The sequence below is a fragment of the Buceros rhinoceros genome, unplaced genomic scaffold, assembly GCF_000710305.1.
Source record: "Buceros rhinoceros silvestris isolate BGI_N320 unplaced genomic scaffold, ASM71030v1 scaffold16957, whole genome shotgun sequence".
In the NCBI taxonomy this organism is placed as follows: Eukaryota; Metazoa; Chordata; class Aves; order Bucerotiformes; family Bucerotidae; genus Buceros; species Buceros rhinoceros.
In genome coordinates, this window is record NW_010421755.1 from 18,730 (window position 1) to 42,678 (window position 23,949).

The 23,949-nt window shown below is 41.9% G+C and overlaps 1 protein-coding gene across 1 annotated transcript in view; it reads right to left on the reverse strand.

The window, feature by feature from the left end:
• EIF2B3 (eukaryotic translation initiation factor 2B, subunit 3 gamma, 58kDa) overlaps positions 1–23,949 on the reverse strand; it is an 88,996-nt gene that overhangs the window by 734 nt on the left and 64,313 nt on the right. The window contains exons 6-9 of the mRNA XM_010139809.1: positions 19,443–19,573; positions 18,597–18,790; positions 14,374–14,451; positions 13,534–13,682 (exon numbers count right to left, since the gene is read on the reverse strand). Coding sequence (XP_010138111.1) covers positions 13,534–13,682; positions 14,374–14,451; positions 18,597–18,790; positions 19,443–19,573 — 552 coding nt within the window. The remainder of the gene's footprint in view (positions 1–13,533; positions 13,683–14,373; positions 14,452–18,596; positions 18,791–19,442; positions 19,574–23,949) is intronic.

Genomic DNA, 23,949 nt, shown 5'->3' on the forward strand with positions numbered 1-23,949 from the left:
TGGGTAACTGTGGGATTGGCTTTTCTGCTCAGCTCCCTGGTTAAAGAGCAGAGCAGCATCCTAGTTTTCCCTGCGAATTTTCCTGAGAAGTTTCATATCTTCCAGCTTGCCAGGCACTAAGAAAGAGTGGTGAGAAGGGGCAGGTCAATACCTCAGCTGGTTGGCTTTGTGCTATATTCAACCAAAAATTATTACTGTGCAGTACTAACCAATGAAACTCACACTGGACCTGCTCTACACGTCTTGGATATCTTCACACTCATGTAGCCTTTGACACCACAAAGTTTGAAATGATACATAGGATGCAACTTTAGCAAAAGTCACCTTCTTTCAAAATGTATTTGAATCTGTCATAACCAGCTTTCAAATCTGATCTGATTGTCCAGATGAGAAAGAAGTTCAGAGACCAAGTGGCTTTGTAACTCCTCTGCTGAGAGAAGCTGAGTGAGTTACTGTATTGGTCTGAGTTCCTCCATGAAGTAAGATGGAAGCTGTGAATCTTTAGTAGTATCCATGACGTGTCCTGAAATGCTGTTCTCTCAGTATCATGAATACTGTTAAATGGCATAAATGTAATTTCTTTCGAAGCTACAGAGAAAAAAAAAAGCTAGATGCAAATAAGTTTTTTCTTTATTTTCACATGTGCAAAGACAGGTAGAAGTCACTGAAGGACCGAAAATTTGAAGGCACCCAGCAAAGAAGTGTCTAAAAATACGAAATCTAACACACATCAAAATTAGCCGGTTGGGAAGAAGGTATAAGCAGAATATATAACCCCAGAGAGATGCAGGTATCTGCTCTCCCATATTAACCCTGCTGTGAACCATGGCATTTCCTATTGTCTCCCCAGTATTTCTGCTAATATTAATTACAACCAGCGTGGATGTTCTTGCTATCCTCAGTTGAACAGTTGATACCTGTCAGCAGTTTTTGGCTTCAGTGACTTTCTGCATGGTGAGTTCCACAGCTTAATGACCTGCAACCATTCCCCACCTTGGTCACAGTTGTCACCACTACTCCTTCCACCAGTGAAACACAGCTGGACTGCACCATCAGGCTGGCTCGTGGACAGGATTGTTAGCCTGGAGTCTGAGCTAACAGCATAGAGGGGTTTTGGTATCAGGTCAAAGCCCTGAGTTCAGTTCTGTACTGTATGGAGAACTAGCCAGCTGTGGTTCTCAGGGATGAGAGAAACATCAATCCACACTCCAGACTACCAATTCTAAAATTAATTCTTAGTATTTTCCTGCTCACACATCACTATTATCTAGTGTACACAATTTGCCATTAAATGCACTACAATTCCGTTGCTTGTGTGAGTAAGAGCAGAAACCATATGCCCCACAGAATTAGCATTAATTCTGCAGGAGTAGAAGCAATAAAACCGGACCTCAGCTGCAGTGGTTAGCAGTTACAACCCCCCTTGAACACTGTCCCCTCTGAACAATTATTCTTTCAAGTTGCTTCAATTCCCTCTCCTCTGACCTATAAGGAGACAACATAAGCAATTATGCTACAAGTAACCAGCTCAGGTTGCCTTGGCAAGGCTTTTACTAACATGTTAATAAGATAAAAAGCGGCAAAGATACACAGCAGACCCCTGCCTGTCTTTCCTCTCACACTGTCACGATCCACTTCCTTTCCAATAGCTTCATGTGCCCACGCAGCGGCTCAGGCCATCGTCTTGTGCAACAGTGGTTTCTGAGAGCGAGAGCAACTCTGCATTTGCAGCCGGGTTAGGGAATGAATCGGTGGAGGGAGAACTGCCCACCACTGCCATCCCCACTCGGCTTTCAGCGGGACAAGTGAAGGCTGGGGAGAGGTTGCTCATTTCCCACTGAAATGGCTCCCATCCAAAACGCACACTCTAAAATACCTCCTTCTCCATTGCTTCGAGCCAGTCAGATGAGAGCTCTCTCCTGCAAACTGTTAGGTTCCCACCATCTGTCACTTCTTCTGAGCATGAGAGCAGCCGTGAGCACACGACACCTCTCAGCATCATCCTCATGCAGGAGGATATTTCCCAACGGAGAGAGGATTTAAGCTGTTGGTCTGGAGTTCAGGCTGGAGAATACTGGATGTGTGTTCAGAGCCTGCTTGGGGGTAGTTTTTCAGCTCCCGGAGAAAGAATAGCATTGTAACCAAGAAAGTGCTGATGACATTAACATCAAAGATAAGGGGGGTTCCTGCCAAACCATTTGTTGGGAGGGACAGGCCAGGGAACCAAGATGAACTTGTCTGTGCCAGGTGCTCACAAACCAACCCTTCCCCGGTGCCAGGGTAAAACAAAACCCAAGGACTCCACCACCCCAGGAGTTTCTTAAAACTTATAAACCCAACCAACTGCAGAAGTTTTAAAACCATACTCAATGCTCAGATTACCCCAATCATACAAACCAGCAATGAATCCGGCTTTTATTGCTCAAGTGGAACAAAACTTCAAGAAAGAGATAAAAAACACAATTTGTGGGTGTTCCCTTCACCCGCTGACAGATGTAACACAGCTATTTTGAAACCACTTGTAAATGCCTTTTTTCCAAAAAAAAAAAAAAAAAAAAACCTTATAAAGCTGCCAAGAGAAGTATTTTGTGTGTTTATTTAATTTCTACTATTTTTTAAAGTTGAAGAGCGAGGAATAAACTTTTATTCTCTTACACGGTAAATATCACATCTCAGGACACTCTGCTGTATTCTCCTTGGCTATACAGCCACCATGGTTCCTGCCTTGCTTAACAATTAGATGCTATTAGTTCTCAAAGGTGCTCCGACAGCATCCAGCTTCATTGACACCATTGTGCGTGCACATACGCACACACTGATGTACTGCTTTGTAATGCAAACCATATTTATGTTTTTTCCCCAAAAATGTAGTATATTTTTAAACTTTTCAGCACAGTGAAAACGGATACCTTCTGACCTTAAAATCCAAAGAGCATGTTCAAACCCACAAGAGGAACTAATTTGGGGCATTTGATTTATGGCTGAAATTTCAATTTGAATTTGTTTTAAGTGTAATCACAAACTGAAAGTCTGGCAGCTGGGTGTTTTTCAGAAAATAAATAAAAATATTCAGTGTGCCTCTGTATTCTAGAGAGAGCATTTTACAAGCCCAGTCCTGTAGCAGGAACAGATGCAGCTAAGACATTAATTTGTTATACAGGTACAACGTGCAAATGGAAGCACACGAGAAAGCGTGTGCATGTACATCTGTGTCTGTGCACGCGTGCATGCATGTATGTTATGCGCCTGTATCTGAGAGACAGAGAGGCTGACTTTGGGGTGGGTTTTTTTTGAAAGCGAGAGAACAAGAGCAAGAGGAGTAGTGGCCAAGGAGGCATGGGGGGATTACAAGGATTTAGGTCTTTAAACTGCAGACCACCTAACAAGATCACTCCGAAATGCCACTAATTTCAGTTAAGGCCGCAGACCTCCCTTCCTCTGCCCTCCCTCTCTCCCCCATTGTAAACAACTAATCCCAGCAGAAAACAACAGAGAGCAAAATGTACACACATTCTGCAACATTCCAGGTCCTTCTTTATCTTTTATTTATTTTTCTAAAAGGTCAGTGTATGTATGGAGGGAGGGGGGAGGGGAAGAAAGCCAAAAAACCTCAAGTCCATCTCTTGTGTGGGCTTGAAGGAAGCAGGGAGAAAGCAAAGTCCAAGAGCATACAATATGGAGCTTTTATAGCACAGCAATTCCTGGACTCAGCTTACTTTCCCCTCCCTCTATTTGTGGCAAAGTCACATAGCTTTAAACCAAAGGACAGGGTGGTCGATTACATCTGAAAGAAATGTAAAGAATTGAGAAAGAATTCCATCTCCTGTCGAAATTATAAATAAGGAAGTATTAGTTCCAGAGACAGGCTGATTTACGCAGCCCTGGAACTGCTGACTTTCAGCCCGAGTATCAGTCTATAAATCAAACTCTTAAATCAAGTGTGTCAATTGCTGCAGCACTGCAATACTCAGTAAAAAGCAAGGCACCCTACCACAGAAAGCAGGAAGATTGCCGGCAGACAGAGGTGCTGTACCCTTCTTAATTTTCTTAAGTGTAAATCTGAGATCAAACATCCTTTGGGGGAATGGGAAATCAAAATACGCAGTGCTCAGCACACCGGGAGCAGGCTGCAGGAGTCCAAGACACAACCCCCTAATTACAGGCTACCCACTGATTATTTAGGACTCTGTGATTAAAGTGATGAACACTCCTGGGAGAAAGGGGCTTAAGTAACTGAGGTCAAGACCTCAACTGCAGCTCTCACCCTAGTTGTGCAAGCTTAGGAAGGTATGAATGTCACAGGTTTGCCTTACAGCAAATCTCCTGAAACGCCAGTGGAAGTTATCCAGGTCTGCTAGTTTAATCCAATTGTGCCAAAACCCCGACATAATCTCTGTTGGGCAGCAAAGCAAATGAGGTGTCTAAAATGTAATGCTCAAAACTATATACTCACGAGGAAGAAAGAGCCTGGAGCATGAAGCTCAGGACAGCCTATTGGTACTGCTCTGCCGTGCCAAGAAGTCGGGTCTCTTGCTCCTCTGGATGAGCTACGAAATGGAGAGCCTGATTCAGGAGTTAAAAGCAAAGGGTGACATGTCTCAGCAGCTACTTTGCTGACTGAGGGGTAACAGCTGTGGATTCCCCTGGGAGCAACACCCTATTCTGTCCTGACCAAGAAGATAACAGCCACAAGCACCTTAATAACACTTGAGAGGTGGCAAGGAGGCAGGTAGGGTTCCAAGACCAACCAGCAACGCCTCAAGGAATCCTCTATTAGCTAGTGAGTTGATGGCTGGGACACACGATCACAGAGGTGAGGCACAAAGACCATGAGAAGAGGGAAGAGGCAAGAACACAAGTGGGAAACTTGTGAAGCTGAAATGTTGTCTTCACCAACGTGCTTTACACACCAATATATTTTTACACACTAAGAAGTGAACTCAGGGCACTGTGAATCTCATGTTATACGCTCAAGTAAATACCAAAGACTACAATAGATACCAGCAGTACGTGCTATAATTTATAGATACATTTCAAAGCAAGCATTCTTAAGTGAATCTGGGCTTTGATCTCCTGTTTTTCCCCTTGGGGGTAACAAAATCATTCTACCAACCCCCCCTAAATTCTTTACCCGTCTCTGAGGGTGTTTTCACTAAGGAACTTGTTTCATGTCTCTTTTCTAGCCAAGCTCATCACTGTGGTATGGCTCCTTTACACTTCTTCCCCACACCCTGAACATTTTGCATTACATGTTGCAAATACTTGCCAGCACTCGTATTTTCCAATGAAAGTTCAACTGACCTTAAAGGATTGCCTCAAACCTACCTTAACGTGTTTTATTAAGTGAAACTTCGGCTGCTGGGAGAGGTCGCCTGGAAGGTTGTGCCTCACCTCTGAAACTTCAGTTAAATCCAGCTGATCTTGGAACAAACAAATTGGTGGCCTTTTATGTAGCTACAAGCTCGGTTTTGCACACTTCAGCGAAAGTATGCTGCAAGGAGTTTTACACCAGGAAATCCCACATGCAGGAAAACTGACCTCCCTCTGGATTCCTTTTTGCAGGGTAGGAGGGCCATGTCTGGCGCGATTTTACAGACCCTCAGCTAATGCCCGGGAAAAGCCATCAATGTCTGCGTGAGGGTAACAAAGCAGAAAAACAGTATGTTCACTCCCATCTCTAGGTTTGCTTTGCTTTCTCGCTAGCTGGCACAGACTGAGCCAGGTAACTGGCACACACAGGAGAAAGTAGATGCTTTCTCCAGGGTTTTTCAAGGGCAATTCTGGGTTATGAGCTGTAGCTCTCATAGGACATTATGGTTAAATCAGCTTCCGATTCATATGGGCTAGGTTGACAAGGAAAAGGATTTTCTAAATGTCACCCTTGCCAACTGAACCTGGCTTCTTAGAGCCACGCTGAACTTGTTCAACCCCACAGTCCTCTTAGGAACTTACAGGCATGATTCTGGCACAATGTCGTAATTTATTCCTTTTCCATACCCAGGCTGGGGAAGATTTTCAAGAGCATCAGAGACACTCGTGCCCAGATTCCCACCAAAACCCAACAGCAGTCAGTTGCTTCTGAAATATCTCCGTACTCTTCAGTTAGACCCATGTGGCTAGCAGAGGGCAGAAGCTTATTTATAGCTTTGAAGTCAGACATAACCCTGGCCACCTAAAGAAGGAGATAAGCAGAATGAGAGGAGATGTTTTAAAATGCCACTTTACAGAGCTGATCTGTGCTTTATGTTCAACATCTGATGTACAAGATGTTTGGAAAACTGGGAAGAGCTCCCTGCACTATCAGGAAAACATCTGCATCTGAGATTAAAGAACAGGTGATTTATTTAAGACAGATTGATGTGCCAGGAATCTAGCCAGAAGAAAACATTTTGAGGAACTGCTAGCAGTAATGGTTGAGACATTCACAAGATAACGGGTACTATATGAGAAATATCCTAAATACATTAGATACATCAGAATGTGACTTCAGTTGAAAGTAACTGAAAACTAGCCCTGAAAGTAGCTCAGCCGCTTCCTGCTCACTGGTTTCCTAGTCCACCCTCTCTTCTTCAATATATCTTCCTGAAAGCAAATTCTGACAGCCAGGGGTTGTCTCTACAGCATGTAGAGGTATCTCATACAGCATGTCCACCGAATTGAATAGCAGAACTAAAATTATGGTCCTTACAAAAAATGTTTACAGTTTAAAACCAAGAGATGTGAAAGAAAGGACAGAACATAATTGATACATAATCGAGAGAAGCATGAACCCTTTTTACAGGTGAGGACTATACCTAGCTTCCTTCATACATTCATATTTATCCATATCCACGGTATACTTTATCCATTTATACATGTATACATCCATTTAAGATGAGGATGTGCTTTTTCTGAATCACTTTTCATGTGTTTTCTCTGATAGCTATTCTAAAGTCATTCTTATTCCATGGGTGGGAGGTGGGGGCACAGGAGGGCAATTGGTGGTGTGAGACAAAGTGTTCAGAAGACAACAGACATCTAAAAAAATGGTTCAAGGTACAACATGGTTGGGAATCCCAACATAAGCAAATCTTTATTTCCAGCTTTGCAAACTATGGTGCTGGAAATAACTTCATTTCCTCACCCCTTCTCATGAGGTTACGTACTGTAAAACGTATTTCACAATTTCAACAAATGTTGCCTTGGCAATAGAATTGTTCCTTTGTACCACCATTATCCAAGGTGAGAAAAACTACTTATGCACTGAACCCCTATAAATGCTCAATTCCACCCTGGTTTTAATTAGAACTTTCTTCAAACCGCTGACTGTTTCTACATCAGGTGCTGATTTGGCACTATTGAGGAAACAACCAATAAACTTCACAATCAATCTGCAGTTAGTAGTCAATCCAGCTTGGCTTGCTTGTTTTTTTTTTTTTTCCTTTGTACATTTTCTCATAGAAAGTAACAATAAATTGGAGACATGTGGTACACTAGAGTAGCCTTTAACCAATCACACGTGGTCTCTCTCCAGTCCACTGACTGAGGAACGTTACAGCATCTGTGCCATCTACTTTCACACAGGTAGCCAGAACACCTTTAACAAAATCCAAAGCATACTGTCTTCATATGCCTGAACTAGGAAGTTTCTAGTTTTGGCGGACGCAACATTTTCAGCACCAGTCCTTTCTCCACAAATCTGGGTACTTTAGTCCTTCACACAAATACTCAATCCAGCTTGTTCTTTCTGCCCAGGTGGTCATAACTTCCCAAAGTTTACCACATCTCCCTGTGGGACTCATCTAACTTTCCCTCTGTCCTCAATATTCACATCACCTTCCTGCAGTTCTCGTAACCCACAGTGCTTGGTGTCATCTCCCTTGTGTTCCAAGTTCCCTGATGCTGCAACGTTCTGCAGTTTGCTGCCATCATGTGCACCCTTACCCAAAACATACCTGCTTGTCTTTTTAAGCCCTTCCCTTTCCAAAAGGTAACTTTAGCAGTGTGCCATGTGGGGAATTTCAGCAACTCTTTTCTGGTAGTATGGCTTTTTGCATTTGTAAATGCTGTAAGCTTTACAAATACACAAGAAGGAGATGAGGTTATTGTTCAATATTCCTGCCCCTGCACACACACACATTATAACCTCAGTCACGTCTGCAGTCCCAGTCTTATAGATCCTGAACCGAGACTGTCCACTGCATCAGGAGATCTGGCAACTGTCTGCTGCAACCTCGTTCCTGGAGTGAACCCTCTCCTCCTCCCACTGCTATTCCCAGTTTGAGATATAGCTTGAGGAGTGTAGGAGACATCACATCAAAGTATATTCACATGATGGATATCCACACCAGGATAAAGACACTGTCATACAATTGAAGGGGGAACCATTCGAAGCACGGCCTACTGTGCACTCGATATTTATCTGAGCTTTTTATGCTGACCTCCTTAACCAACCTTTAAGTAGTCCAAAGATCAGAGTTTTTTGCCCTACTCTAGTCCCATCTCTTCAGTCGTTCCCAGGGAAACACTGTGCACATGACAAAATGGCCAAGCTCCTTTCAGTAAGTGTATACACTTTGTTTTACTAACAAACAAGAGATTTCGAAATCTTTATTTGCACGGATGGAATAAAGGATTCAGCATGCTTTTCCTGTTAATACTATTTGTAATACTCAGAGCACTTCAGCAAAAGGTCCTGTATGATCAGAGTAATTAGATGTTTCTGCTGCCAGAAGCTAACAAACTAAGTAAAACTACAAGTCTATTAAAAATAAAGCCAATGTTTGAAAAAAAAAACCAAAACAAAACAACAAAACCAATGAAACCCCAACAAACCAACCACCAACTGCCAAAACAAAAGCCAAAATAGGAACCTGGAACTAAATTCATCCATCCATACCTAGGTCTCATTTCAAGGAGGATAAGCGTGCCTACGCATACCAAGTGAAAGAGTTACCATGCTCAGGTCAGCATAACTCAGGATTGTCTGCAAGCCCCAACAGCAGTAATTTCTGTTCTATGAAGAGATCATGGTAGAGTTAGAATCATAGAATAGTTCAGGCTGGAAGGGACCTCTAAAGGTCATCTAGTCCAACACCCTTGCAGAGAGCAGGGACAACTAGATCAGGTTGCTTAGAGCCCTGTACAACCTGACCTGGAATGCTTCCAGGGATGGGGCATCTACCACCTGTCCAACCACCTTCATGGTAAAAAAAATTTCTTCCTATTCTTCTAGGTTAGATATCCCCTTTTAAAATTTAAAATCATTACCCCTTGTCCTGTTGCAACAGGCCCTGCTAAAAAAGACTGTCCCCATCTTTCTTATAGGCCCCCTTTAAGCACTGGAAGACCACAGTAAGGTCTCCCTGGAGCCCTTTTTTCTCCAAGCTGAACAACCCCACTGAACAGTCCATCCATCAAATCTGTATCTCTCCAATGTAGAGAAAAGGATGTTGTGGGGGACCGTGTCAAAGGCTTTACAGGATTCCAGCTAGATGACATCTGCAGCTCTCCCCTTGTCCATTGATGTAGTCACTCCCATCACAGAAAGCCACTAGGCTGGTCAGACATGCCTTGGGTGAAGCCATGCTGGCTGTCCTGAGTCACCTCCTCCTCCTCTATGTGCCTTAGCATAGCTTCTAGGAGGACCTGTTCCATGATCTTCCCAGGCACAGAGGTGAGGCTGACAGGTTGGTGGTTCCCAGCGTCCTCCTTCCCATCCTTTTTAAATATGGGTGCAATGTTTCACTTTTTCCAGTCACGAGGGACTTCAAATAACTGCCAGGACCTTCCAAACCTATCCAGAGACACAACTTTTCATTTGCAAATGGCACAATGTCCCTACATAACCAGCTTCAGCCAGTCTGCCAGTGTTACAGATTGCACTTTTTGCAGGAGAGCTGTACTGGGAGGGGGACTCCTGGACCAAAGGCACAGCAATCCAGGGACTCTGTTGATTGCACCACCTCTAATGCAAACAGAACAAACAGAAGGGGCAGCCTCAAGCTACTATAGAGACTGAGGACACGTACAGCTACTGCAGGAGTGTTCAGATGTACAAAGTTTTCAAGTGACCTATAATTTCAGCTCGATTAGTAGATTTTCCCCAGCTATGTAACTCAGTACAGTCATTTGTCACCGAGCTCTGGGGAGCCATCCAGAGGGAAACAAGAACCGTTTCCCCGCTGCAGCCTGTCACCTGGGCAGTCAGCATCTCTCAGCACTTGTACTGTTGTATAAATTACATCCCTCCCAGCTTGGTCAAGTATGTCCATCACTCAGCACATATGTAATCTTCGCTATTTTATTGTCTCACTGATGGAAGAATTAGCTGCACAGTGGGAAACACATTAAGAAAGGACTACCAATTATTTTGCCCGTGTTACTAACTTCTTTAATCCCCTGTAATCTCTTCTAAGGGAGGATTCATATCTACCCAAATCACTTCACAGGAGACATATATAACGTAACAGAAGCCCCACAGGACAGGGAAAATAAAAACCCTGCTACTGGTTCTCCAGAGTATCAAACACACCAGCCATTGCTGGAGAACAGATCATAATTTGCAAATGGTTGGCAACAAAACTGTCTGAGCTAATCCCAGTTCCTTGATCCAGTCAGTTCAGAAGGTCATCATCATCTAGGTCATAACCTCTGTTTCTCCAATAATGAGCTGATCGCAGCATAACAACAGGAATCTAGTTTTGTTCTAAGCACCGTGTGGTGTTCCCATCTGCCCAGAAAGAATCTCTTTATCCATTTCAGAAGCTGGTATCAAATGTGGTGATGCTATTCAAAACCTTCTTCTGTTTTGGAGATGCAATTTGAGTACCTTGAAGCTGCAGGAACTATGGCACAGGATCCTCAAATCACATTACAGGAAAACCGTCAAGAGATAAAACTTTTTAATCTCTTTTGTTGTTGTTGTTGTTTTGGTTTTCGGGGGTTTTCTTTCTATATTGACATAGTAAGATGAAAATGCTGATCGCTTTTGCAGCTGAAATGGGGAAAAAAACCCCAAAGGTAAGATTCAACCCAGAGAAACTGGAAATGATAGAAGTGCTAAGGGAATTACCAAAGCAGTGTTGTGTATAATCATAGCTCAATGGTCCACATTCTAATTTTTGCATTTGGCTGTTCCCAGTCTCCTGACTTTCAGAAATTATTTATCCGATCTTTCTTCCTTTTCTATAACGTGTGCCCTACCACAGTCTTCTCAGCCTACTGCTATGAGCTGGTATTACTGCAACAAACACGCTGGGACTGGCCTTCAGTTACCACTCACATTTGATGAGGGCATTAATGCTCCATTAGTTTGGTGGAGCTGCTCGTGTCAGCACTAAAACGTATATTCCTTAAATGACACAGTTTTTATCCACTTCTCAGTGCAATTCCAGAAGTTTTTAATATACAACACTTTAGACAGTGTTAAAATTGCCTTACTTGTCAGACATTTGCTATGCAACAGAAAATGAACTAGATCTGTTAAGGCACTTTACTACACTCATTTTGACCCGTATATACTGTCAACATATACTGACTTTCCAATTAAAGTCCAAGGCGTTTTCTGAAGTCAGTGATTAGATAAAGCTTGAGTTATTTTAGAGACGCTTGGGAGAAGAGATGTTTGCAAAGAGAAGTTGTCCATTGTGGGCAGTTTAAAGCAAAACCACATACAATTTATCCACCTGTTGCAATTGGATCCATCAACACATGTAAAGAATCATCAACATTTTAACAAAAATCTATCAGATTTAATCAAAGCCATGAAAGATGGTCAAAATACACAGAAATTCTTCACTGAGTTACAAGCAAGACTTCTTTCAACAAAACTTAGTAGCCAGAATATTTCTGTATTTCACTACCTGTGTATGCATGACTTCACACCCCTCTAATCTCAAGACTTAACATGATGCTCAGTATCTGTGCAAATCTACACAACACAAATTACGGTATGCATTGAAATAAAGTTCCCCAGGATACAGCCTGAATTCTGGCTGGAGAGGAATAACTACAGATTTTACTCCAGTGCATATGTGCAGGACCCATAGAGCAGCTAAAGGAGGTAAACTGGGATGAGGAGGTTTTTCACTCAATGGTGGCTATGTTGTTTTCACTGAGAGCGCCTAGGGATGGCATTTTTTTCCAGAAATCACAAGAATGTTACCCAAAAGTTAGTTTATCCCTCTTAAAAAAAATAATGTATCACCATCTTTATGATGCTTGTGGAATTTTGTGAAATGCTTAAGATTATGACCCTGAGCTCGATTCAGGATTTGGAAGAGAATAATGCTATATACCAGTGCAGACAAAACACAAGCTGATTTGGGACCCTTCATAAAAACAGCACTAATTACACACTTAACTGCCTCTGTGATTTAACGGTAGCACTGCTCACCTCATATGCAAAGCCATATCATTAGGACTGTGGCATCAAATCATTAATCAAAATGACAGAGGGTCTCATGATCAGACAAGAGAAGTTCTGGTACTTCTTGTGACAGCAATGCTTGTGATACAGCCATACTGGATCCATTTGTGATTGAACTGGAAACCGGCTATTTTCTATACTCAGCAGAATTCTGATTTATGATGTGCTTGAAATTACTGTGGATTTCTATTAAAGACAAACACTTGGCAGTAAGGTACCATACTTACCTGTAATTTAGTTATGTAACAGTAGTATCCTCCATAGACCCCACATCCTTTGGGGTTTTTTGTTCTTCAGATATGTAACTTTTGGAGCCAATGTGGCATTTTTTAAGAGTTTGGCCTTTTTCCTGAGGCCTTAAGCAAACCTCAAGCCATGAAGGAGTAGGGAATTTGTACAGGCCTGCACAGACTCAATCAGCAGTTTCCTTTCCAATGACATCCACGGGAAGCCAGCATGGAAAGATGGGGGCATGCAGACATCAACAATTACGGATAGGCCACTTTTCCCACATCTGGAAATGTACAGTTCAAGGCTACCTATTTAGTGTCTTTAATGCATGGGAAACCTCTACTAGCTGGGAGATTTTCTCTTTGAAAAGTTTATTCATTTATTCTATTACTCAGTATATGCAATGCTAAAGCAAAGCTGCAAGATGCCAAAAATGGGCCAAAGAAAATGACATTTTAGGTGAAGCTGTAATGCTCAAAGGTATAAGAGAATTTCTAGTTGGTAAGCGTACCACTTAAAATACGCTTTGTGCCTCAAATATTTTAGGTATACTCACAGACCCAGCCACTAAAATAAAAGTTGGACAGATGACACAAGCTCATACAGACTCATATATCCACATAACTTACATACACATTCTGAAGATGATATGATCTCCTCTAAAAAGGAGAAATTTATGTTCCAAGACTGCAGCCCTCTCACTAATTCACTTCACTTGTGCATTTGTAGCCTGTTTATAGAGACTTTTTTCTGGCACAGTCTTTAGAAAGACACCCCCTGCTATTAACTGTCCTGGCTAAGGACTGCTTATAAGACAAAAATGACTGATACAGAATCTATCTAGAAAAAGAAACTGCAAATTTAGGGGACTGAGACACAAAGAGGTGACATACCCTTCCTCAATCGTAACAGAATTCATGATGATGCAGTTTGTTATCTTAACTTTGTCTTTTATGTTACACATGCTGCCGATGATGGAGTGTTTAATGGATGTCTTCTCCCCCACTTGCGTGGATGACCCAATGATGCTGTCTGATCCAACCTAGGGAAGAAAAGAATAGAAACTGGCAGAAGTATCAGGAGCACTTTGATAGGTTCTCCACATACCTCTTCCAAACCACACATCTCCAGCACTCAACAAGGTGGACCCTGCTCTACCCTTAGAGATCCTTGGCAGAGGAAAGACCTAGAGATTCGGGAGCCATCCCACAGGTGGACAGTTGTACAGTCTGCTGAAGGTCCATTAGCTTGGTAAAACTCCATTAGCTGGTCTGGCTCTGTAGGCCTCATGCAGTATAAGGAAAGAACCTGCTGTTACTGGTTTCACTAAGGTTTGCCCAGTGAGACCTGTAAAAAGAAGGCTTGAAGCTGGTATTCAACCAAAAGCCTTAGCAAGAAGCAGAGCTAAAACACTGACCCGTTTTGAATTCGGTGTCCCTTGGGAGGCAAACTGCTCAACTACCATGAACTGCCATTAGGAAACAAGAGATTGCAGTGTCTGACTTGGAGAAAAGATAGAACCTCTACTGAATGCTTTTAAAGACGGATACTGAAAGGCAGGAACCCATGGGCAAGCTTACAAGCTGTCTCTGGGCTGTACCACCTACACCGTAATTCTGCCCTCTGGAACTCAGCTTCACTTCCAACAGTGGGATTGAATTTTAGGAAGCAGTTCTTGAAGCAAAGGGCACGCAGACTATACTGAAAGAGCAGAAACACGGAAGGGGACTTACCATGCCTCTGTCAGTGATCTGCGCAGACCCATGAACCAGTGGCTCTTCCAGGCCAAGATTAAGCAATAGCTTGGGAACCTGTATGGAGAAAACAATGTCACAAGTTAACATGACAGTACTGTACCCACATGTTACATAAACAGCTCAAAAATGGCTTCAGTCTCCATTGCACTAGTAGAACTACGCTAAACATTTTAACTTAAAGGAAAACAGAGGATCCTGAAATTTAAATCTGCAGCTACATATGTGTGATTTATCATCCTCTCTTTCTGTAAAGGAGACAGGTACACTCCCACTGCAGTGCACTGCATGTCTCCTCTCAACTCAGCTTCCCACCTGTGGAGAAGCAGTGGATCATCATCAGCCAGCAGGCTGGCTCCAGCTGAACACAGTGGCATCCTGTGCAGTACTACCATGTCCAGCATCTGCTGTTTCAAATGCAGCTCAATGCGTTTTACACCATACAGTAACGCAAGAGAAGGAAGCAAGTAGCATCAAATATAAACCAGCAAACTGGCATAGAATGATTACTGTGTTCAACCCACTCAATAAAGTAGCATGCTGAGGTACAGGTAACAAAAAAGTATTTCAGATGAATAAGGAGAAAGAAAAAAGTTGATCAAGTGGGTATTCCAGATGGTAGAAACCTACAGAAGAAAAAACTCTTGACAGAAAGAAGGCAGGTGTTAGAGAGAGCAGCGATGGTAATAGAGATGGACACAGCCCCTGAGGTAGCCAACACTAAATCCATTGAGAGCAATTCCGAACTGGCTCCTGAAAAGAAAGTGGAGCCAGCTTTGCAGGAGGATGGGATTTCACTCTATCATTCTTTCTGGGTGAAAGAGCACCCCGAGGCATTCTGCATCTCCTGGCATCAGGCTGGGGCCAAGGTCACACACCACAGAAGAGGTGATGACAGCATGGATGGAGATTTCAGGGGAGTTGGGAGTCTGGCAATGCACAGACACAGCTCTGTACAGTTACTTGCAGCAGTGATGCGATGTATGATGCAACTTCGTAGGGCAGGGATGGCAGTCAGAGAAACATGGGAGATTCAGAAGGCAGCAAAGTTACGCGTGAGGGCTAAGAGGTCCGTGTCACGGTAAATCGTATGCCTGAGTGAGAGGCAGCGTGTGCCGGGGCTGCTGTGCAGCTCCGCACATGCTGTTTGTCCAGCCAGGATGCGTGCGCTGACTGTCCATCTGGGAGGTCAACTCGGCACAATGATGGTGTAACTGGGTTTGCCTGAGGGGAGGAAGTGACATTCACTAGGTCTCTCTTTTCTCTACTCAGGCACTTATTTTCGCAAAACTCTTAACAAAGTTTATCTTAGACATCTCTATTGCTCTGTTAAATTTGGCTGAGAGTTACCAGCAATTTCCAAAGCTACTATGAAGGAGGTGCCACACAGTGGCATTTTACGGTGTAAAATTACTTCCTTAAAGCTTGGATAACAGGATGGCTAGGGACCGAACCTCAAGAATTAAATCCCACAGACCTGAAGAAGTTGGGATCAGATCAGAAAAAATGTCTCAAGATCTCAAGTGAGATGATACTTGCAGGAAATTGTTTGGCTATTCACAACAACCAGCCCGTTTCCCTTCCAGCATGCAAGGATGGATAAATAGTGCTGCTTTTCACACGATAAGAATTTTCACAGTTGATGTTTCATCCAGGCGAGTGAGATGAGCTCTGATGAGCTCACACCTCTGAGCCATCATTTCAGGCTGCCTGTTGTCCCCAGTAGACATTTCCACATCTGTAGCTCTTTACATCTTGAAGATGGCCCTTCCCACTAGAAGTGCTTTCTTCATTTTTTAAAACACAAGAGTAGGTTAGTTCCTTCAGTCCAAGGTGCAAACATTATAGAAAACCACCAGCTCACCAGATCGTAAACAAACTAGGCCAATACACATGGACAATGCTGGCTTGAAGAAGGGATGCTGTCTTCACCTAACGCATAGCTGGGCAGCCACAACAGATAGATCCAAGAGAAGAACACACACCAAAGCATACCTACAGCATAGGTTGGAAAGATTCCTACTATCCAGTGTTGCTCTGTGGGAAGGGAAAGAAACAAGAAAAGGCTTTTGCCCTCCTCAGTGGAAAGGTGGTGTGGTAAAATAAATAAAGGATTTTACTGCCCAGAGCAAATCCCTTATTAGAATGAGTCAATGGTAGTGCAGCCGGAGAGGTGACCCAAGCAAGCTACCAGTGCAAGCATTTTGCTCTGAAAAGGAAGGTTAGATAGGGGGCAGGAGTCAGAGGGAGTGCCTGGGTCAAGGGAAGGTTTAAGATGTGTTTGGATTTAATTCATCTTACAAAGAAACTATTTCCTGCTATTGAAGATAACTCCCTCCTGAACCCACCTGCCCACACACAGGCATCCAGAAACCCAGCTGGAAGTGAAATGATGTGAGTAAAGCATTTCCTCACCAGAAGGGCAATGGGTTAGGATGCCATTCCTTCTCATAGCTACTGGACTGGACTGCTACTGCTCCGTGAGCCTGCCCTCTTGGAGAGCAAAGTTACAGGTCCTGGCTTTGCAGCCAGGGGATCACAATCTGGTTTGTGAAGACCAACAGAAGAGCAAACAAGACAGCAAAAGACCTCCTTAGAGACCAACAAAACAGGTAAAAAAAAACAGCCGATAATATTAAATGTGGATCTTTTATGAGGATTAGCAAGAGAAACAAAACGCAGTGGCACTGAAAAAAGGAACTACTTTCTCATAACCCCTCATTAAGCCCCATTTTATGTTTTACCTCCACATAGTTTCCTTAGAAATTTTACCATTCTGGAAAAGTTAAAAATTCAAAGAAAATCCTTTCCAACGTTGAAGGCCCCAATGTGATTTCATAACACTAATTCTATGTACCACCCAGGAGCAAACACATTTCCTGAACTGACCAAAATGTAGAATATTTAGGTTAAAAAAAAAAAAACAACAACAACAAAAAAACCCCCACAACACAAAAAAACCCACATGGAGTCTGACTGGCTCAACTCAGTAACTTTTTACTGAAGTGGCTGCTGCCAAATGTACACGCACACTTCCTCTAGCAAGCGGCATTCTCCCTTAACCCTTCGGGCACACTCATTTCTGATATTCTTGGGGAAATTTTGCCTTTCTGACAGCAGTGCTGCCTCCCTCCTCTCTTCTTCATGTCCCTAAATGTAAAACAAATCACTGTATTTCTGTGCTCCTCCACAGGTGCCAAAGAGAAAGAGCTCCAATGTGTGAACTCACTCTGCCATGCTGCAACTCTAACTTGCATGAATTCATCCATTACTGTTATTAAAAAGAAATCAACTCAATTTGAGAGCAAAGGCAAGCCAGTAACCACTTCCAGGATTTACAGCTTTATTGCTCTCCCAGCCCCTCTTCCAGAAATCCTGAGTCTTCCCCTATTACATTCCCTTATTGGTCTTTCAAAATTAGAGGAAACTGTCCACTCCTAATAGCAACAAAGTTCATCACTAGTGGAATGAACCAAGAACTTGTACATTGCATCAGCCAGTATAGGAAAATAAAATAAAACAAAAATCACATTAAAAGCTTTTAATCGTTGGCTCATTAGCTAGTACAGGATTTCTCTAATCCTCCCACATGATCTTTTATTTTATGAATTCTCAGAAGTGTGAAAGTGAAAGCTGCAACGAATTAACTTTCCACCTCTGTGTTTATCTGGAGTGCCACTGTAGTGAAATCTGTTCATAAAATAATTCACGGACTTAAAGAAGACTTAAACTACCCATACACTCAAGTTGCCTAATGCTTTCCATGTCTGCCTGCAAATAGTTAATAACCTTTGTCATTTTCACTTAGACAACCACCTGTTAGGAGGAGTCCAGTTGGAACTGATCTTGCCTTTAGGACATGGAGGACACTGATTAGATGAGCTAGCAAAGCTACTTCCAGCCTCATTTTCCACGCTTCTTGGCTCTTTGGCCGCAAGTCTTGCCACCCCAAAAAACCAGAAGAGTGTGTGAGGTGGGGGTTTTCTTAGCTAAATCAACTTTATGCAGTAAATTAGCGACAGAACCATTTCATGGCCTCATGTCCCTATCCAGCAACCAGCAGGGTGATGTGCTTAGATAACATGGCACTGATTCAATTCCCACACACTCCTCAGCTGTATTGCAGGGACCCACTACGGGAGGCTAAAACGTCCCATAAACTACTGCTGTATTCCCATGGGGCAGCTTTGTATTTTTCTCACCTGTCGGTTAGCTTCAATATACAGCCCAAGAGTATTCACTCGGTAGCACAGTCCCTCTTTCATTATATGGACGTAGCAGCGCACTTTTCCTTCGTGGAGAGTTTCATTCATATCTCCTCTATGATCATTCCAGCCCGAGTTATCTGGAGCAGGTTTCAGCAAGCTATTATCTTCCTTTATGAAACTATAAATGTCTGGAGAACACACACATGCATGAAGTTAGACAGGATTTAATGAAATACTTTCTGAAGAGGAATACTATTAAAATACTGTTGGTGAAGGGAAATCTTTGCCTCACACCATCTGAATGGCTAGATACGTAGCAATCTTTAACAGATTTTATCACATATAGAGAGTAAGTGCTTATTTTTATTCTGCAGGTGAGAATCAAGTGATCAGGGCAGGTGCAATGTTTTGCCCAAGGTCACACAAGAAGACAGGAGAAATGCTAAAAATAAAATTCTGAGATCTGAGATCCTGTGCAGTTCCCAGTGTAGGGTGGTTAAGGCTCAGCCTGTTGCCTTTCACGATTTTAGGATCTCCCTCCTAAAATCACATGTTCAAAAGTGCATGTACCTATACTGTATTCCAGAAGAAAAAAATACAGAACACCTAGCTGATTTGCTTTTGATTTACACCAAAATAAAGAAGGATAAAAATATTTATATAATGCACAATAGAGTTTGAAAGATGAATATACTAGAATCTTTGCTATCATGAAGTATAAGACAAAAAAAACCAAATCCCAAAACTAGTGTTTCAGGCTAATTCTGTACTCTACACAATAATTCAGCTGTAGCATATGGGCTTTAAAACCCTCACCAAATCTTCAATACTTGTACTGACCTAAGGATGCTTGTTCTTTTTTCTTTTGGTCTTCTTCTTTGTCATCTAGTCCTTGCTGCAATGATGTAGGAGGAGAGAACTGTTTCCTAACCAGATGTGGAATCAGTTCACTTCGGAGAGATGTGATGGTCCTGGGGAAAGAGATGCTCACATGAAGTCCATGAATGCTAAAACTTACATGTCTTCATTTTCTTTGCATAACATTATCAGACATTTCGCACATTTTTCATGAGGACGAATCAAAATGCCAGGTACTCCAAGACATGTGGCACTAAGACAATGTCCACTAGTCACGTGCTTCCTTAATGCATTAAAATATAGAGGAAGAGTCAAACTAAGGAAAAAAGCTTCATCTTCAGAACTAATTTCCATATATTTTAATTAATGCCTATAATTTAATATGACACCACATGGCAATTCATGCTTGTCTGCAGATAGAATGCACAAAGTACCGACACTGTAAAGATAACAACTGAAATCCACTTTATGTGGCTTAAAAATGTCACCAATTGGCAGAAAAAGAGAGAATAAAGAGTCTATAGAGGAAAAACCAAAGCCGCTCCTTTACTTTGTGATAGATAAAAATATGGAAATGCTCATGGATATATGAACTATCAGATCCTTAAATGAAAGTATTTATGACACCAATGAATGATATCCTCCTGCTCACATGAAACACCAAGAACGTTTTAAAGATTCAGTCCTTTAACAAAGAGAAATCAGCACATTTCAACAAGTTTAGGTCCTCTGATGCAAAATACGTCAGTGAACAGAAAGCTTCCAAAGGCTTCAGCTAGCAATACACCCATCTTCCCTATGTCCAGATTTCAACTTCTATTATATTCTTTTTGACACCCCAATTCTAAGAGGCAGAGAAATCATGAAGGGTTTGTGATAAAGCAAGAACTTGAATCCAAGCCACCCATGCCTTAAACAATGACCCTGATCTCTAGATTAGCTTTTATCTTCCACTGATTTATACATTACAATGAATCAAGAAAAATGTCTCCCCAATAGACTAGTATCAATGTAGGAAGTCAACTGTACAATGGAATTATAAACCTGGTAATTTAATTTTAACTATTAGAAGATAATTTTATTTTTCAATAAAGTATTTGGAAAAAACCCCAAATCAATAGTTTTTACAGTTGGAGTGCATGAGATGCAGTCTTAAATTAGCTTTATTGTTGTTGTTCCATTATTTTAACAGTCTGCATTTAGTTACTGAATTGTGGATTATTTAAAGTAGTGCTTGGGAAAAATAATACGGAAAATGAACTCAAACTTGACACGTATAAGAGGAAGTGATAAACTTCAGAGGAAGAATTGGGAGAACTAACACAGAGAGCTTGGCTGGAGGAACTCAACAAATGATAATCCAGAAGGAGGTGTTATTTAGAATGGAAGACAGCAAACTAGGAACTAACTATAGGTTAAATTAAAAAAGGAAAGTACTAGAATAAGTATCCTGCAAGTGATTTTGATTGGCAAAATCTCTAGTAAAGAGAACTCTTGAACAGTTCAAACGTGAGGAAACATGCAGCTCATAACCCACCTAGGCCTCTGTTCAGGTCAACGCTAGCAAACCTAAGCAAACCTAAGGACCAAAACAGTTTTTCCTGTCTCTAACTTTGATGGGAAGATTCAGATGTGATTGCCAGTTCAGCCCTATGAACAAATACAGTATTTTCCTTTTTCTTGACAAACTTTTCCTTCAGTCCTGACTGCAGGTGGTGTCACTTCCTCCATCCCGAGGTGGGATGATCTAACCCATCCCAGATCTGAAATTCTGCATTTGTTTTTTAGAAAGAAAAATCTCTTGTCTTGAGTCTCTCCGCCTTCTTAAAAATAAGATTATAATCACCTTCAGATAGCTGTATTTCAGGAACTAATGAAGCAAAACACTTCATTCTTTAATCACCAAATTTTTCCCTGCTAACCACTTACAGGCATGCTCTGCCACGGCCACCCTGGCCCTGCGCTCCAACACACGTGTGGCTGTGCAGATGGGCAGTTTACTAGCTTGCAATGTTTGCCTGCAGCTGTGCCATTCAGCAATGATTTCCTGCTTGGGTTTTACACTCCGTCCAAAACCGACAATCCTGTGTTTCCCTCAGAGGCTGGCCATGGCATTTGTAAGATATATTACCTATAAAATATCCGAGTATTTGGCAGTCTTAAATAGTCTGATGCAGAGGACAACACAACATGGTAGGAAATGAGAGCAGTGGAAAGGGGAAAAGACAAGGTTTTGCCTGGGTTTTGATGCTTTACTCTTTCTTGGCCAAACTCCTGAAGCTTTCCTGCAATTCTCTGAAGTGCTAGCCACATTCCCTCGGCAAAGAGGAAGTAAATCTCCAGGTCATCCACAAGATGTGGTTCAGAAACACACCTTTCTTACGGGAAAAGAAAAACAGGAAGGTTTGCCTTTGCTTGCTGTTTATGCAATTTATATGTGACATTAAAGAAAACTGCTTTTGGAAAGTATTAAAAAATACACAGTAAGGCACTCAGTGACAAAAACTTGGGATTTTTTTTGGTGACAGATCTCGCAAATGTGGATATAGGAAGTGATAGCGTGAGAATATTAAATGGCTGTCAGCAGTGGGGGAAACCAAACATCTGGCTGGGACTAGGAAAGGAATTTAAATCAAAGGAGGGATAGGACTGAAGACCCTTCATCAAGAGAGAAAAAAACTAGCAGGAGTTTGGAGAAACCAACTAGCTTGTAACCTAGATTCAAGAGAAAAACCAAAAAGGTTTCTGGTCTAGTGTGTTAAAAACACTTATAACCAAATCCTGAACTACACGCGCCTACATTAAGAAGAAATAAGTGTGGGACTGCATATGCTGAAGAACGCAGTCTTTTTGTATTCTCTTCAGGTTTTACAACAGGCATCCACCTGTTTTCTAAGCTTGTCATTTTCTTTAGCACTAAGAAGTGGTGCCCACTGAGATCAATGTAAGGAAAAATCTACTATAACCAGGAGAAAGAAAGTGGAGGGGTGGGTGGAAGGAGAGGAGGGCATGCAAAATTTTGGCAGAAATCCAATTCCAAGCGAATTTGGAGTAACCATGCTCTGACACCTCACAGCAAAATCCAGACGGTAGAGAGGATAAAAATGAGCCTGCTTTTCAGAAACATTTTCCAAAATAAATATGCTTTCATAAATTCCAGCCCAAGCGACGAGACTTTTTGTGATCTTTCACTCCCTAAAATTTTATTTTTGAGGTTATATCTGTCTGTTTTCACCTTGACAGAAAGTAGTAGGTTTTCAATCAAACCACCGAAGATTGAGAGTGCTGTTAAATTGCTGCTTGTAAAGGAAGGGGGATGACTAATCCCTGAAGCACCTTACGTGGCTTCAGTCCCATGAGAACAGGGGATGACAGCAGTTTTGAAAAGGGTTGATACTAATTACATTTTAAGCATGTAAAAAGAAGAAATATCTCTTGGATGGAACGGCAGGTCACAGCAAAGGGAGATGTTGCCAAAAGACATGGGGAAAATGAAGACAACGGGGCAGCTGAAATTCACGATGCACGTGCAAGAAACAGCTGGGAATTCAAGAGAAGATGAAATTTTTAAAAGCAAAAGAACCCATTGGAAAAGTCTGTATTAAATGTACCTAAGAGCTTGGAGCAAATATCAGTCATCTGCAGTCAGCTGTGCAGACTGTGGACTCAGACCTAGGCATTATAAACCTAGGATATTCAAGGTTAGTTTTATTTAACATCTAAACCGTTACGGTACAAAAATGGATACTTAGACAACCGTAATTTTACCAAGTGCTACCATTACCAGAGGGACATAAGTATCGTGACTTTAGAACCCCTTTATCCCTGGTCCCTGTGCACCACAATGTCTTCCCAGTGTTCCTGGAATTTTTACATGACAGCAAAGGCAGAGATAACGTTCACGCTAAATAACAAACTTCTACTTGTGAAGAACATTAGGTGAAAATATCCTAGATTTTTAAGTTTTGTATTTAAACACTGGTGCAGAGAAGTTGTTAGTGAGTTTTAACCACAAATAACATCAGAATAGCCTGTGATATGGCAGAATTAAGTTTGTATCTATGTTTACTACATTTCATGACATACATACAGCCCACAGAGGGCCAACTTTTACTGGTGGCTGAAAAGCAACTGCCTCTGGGATGAAGGGAAGCTTATTGAAACTTCAGCAAGAAGTGAACAACAATGGAGTCAACTGAAATACAAGAAGAGTTTGGAGGAAAAACCCCAAATGTTGACCACTTTTTTTTTTAAAAAAAAAGTATTTCACAATTATCCTTCAATGGGCTGTGATTTCTGTTCTTAGACATACATATTGCTGGAGACTGTTGTCTTTCATATGACACAAAATAATGGGTCTGACCAACACTGGTGAAGAAAAAAATCTCATCAAATATTTTATAATAATAGAAGAGTCTATTTGAGCCTTAGTCTGACCTTGCAAAAGTCTAGGTACCAGGAGGTGCTGTTTGGCTTGACCCACAGCAGG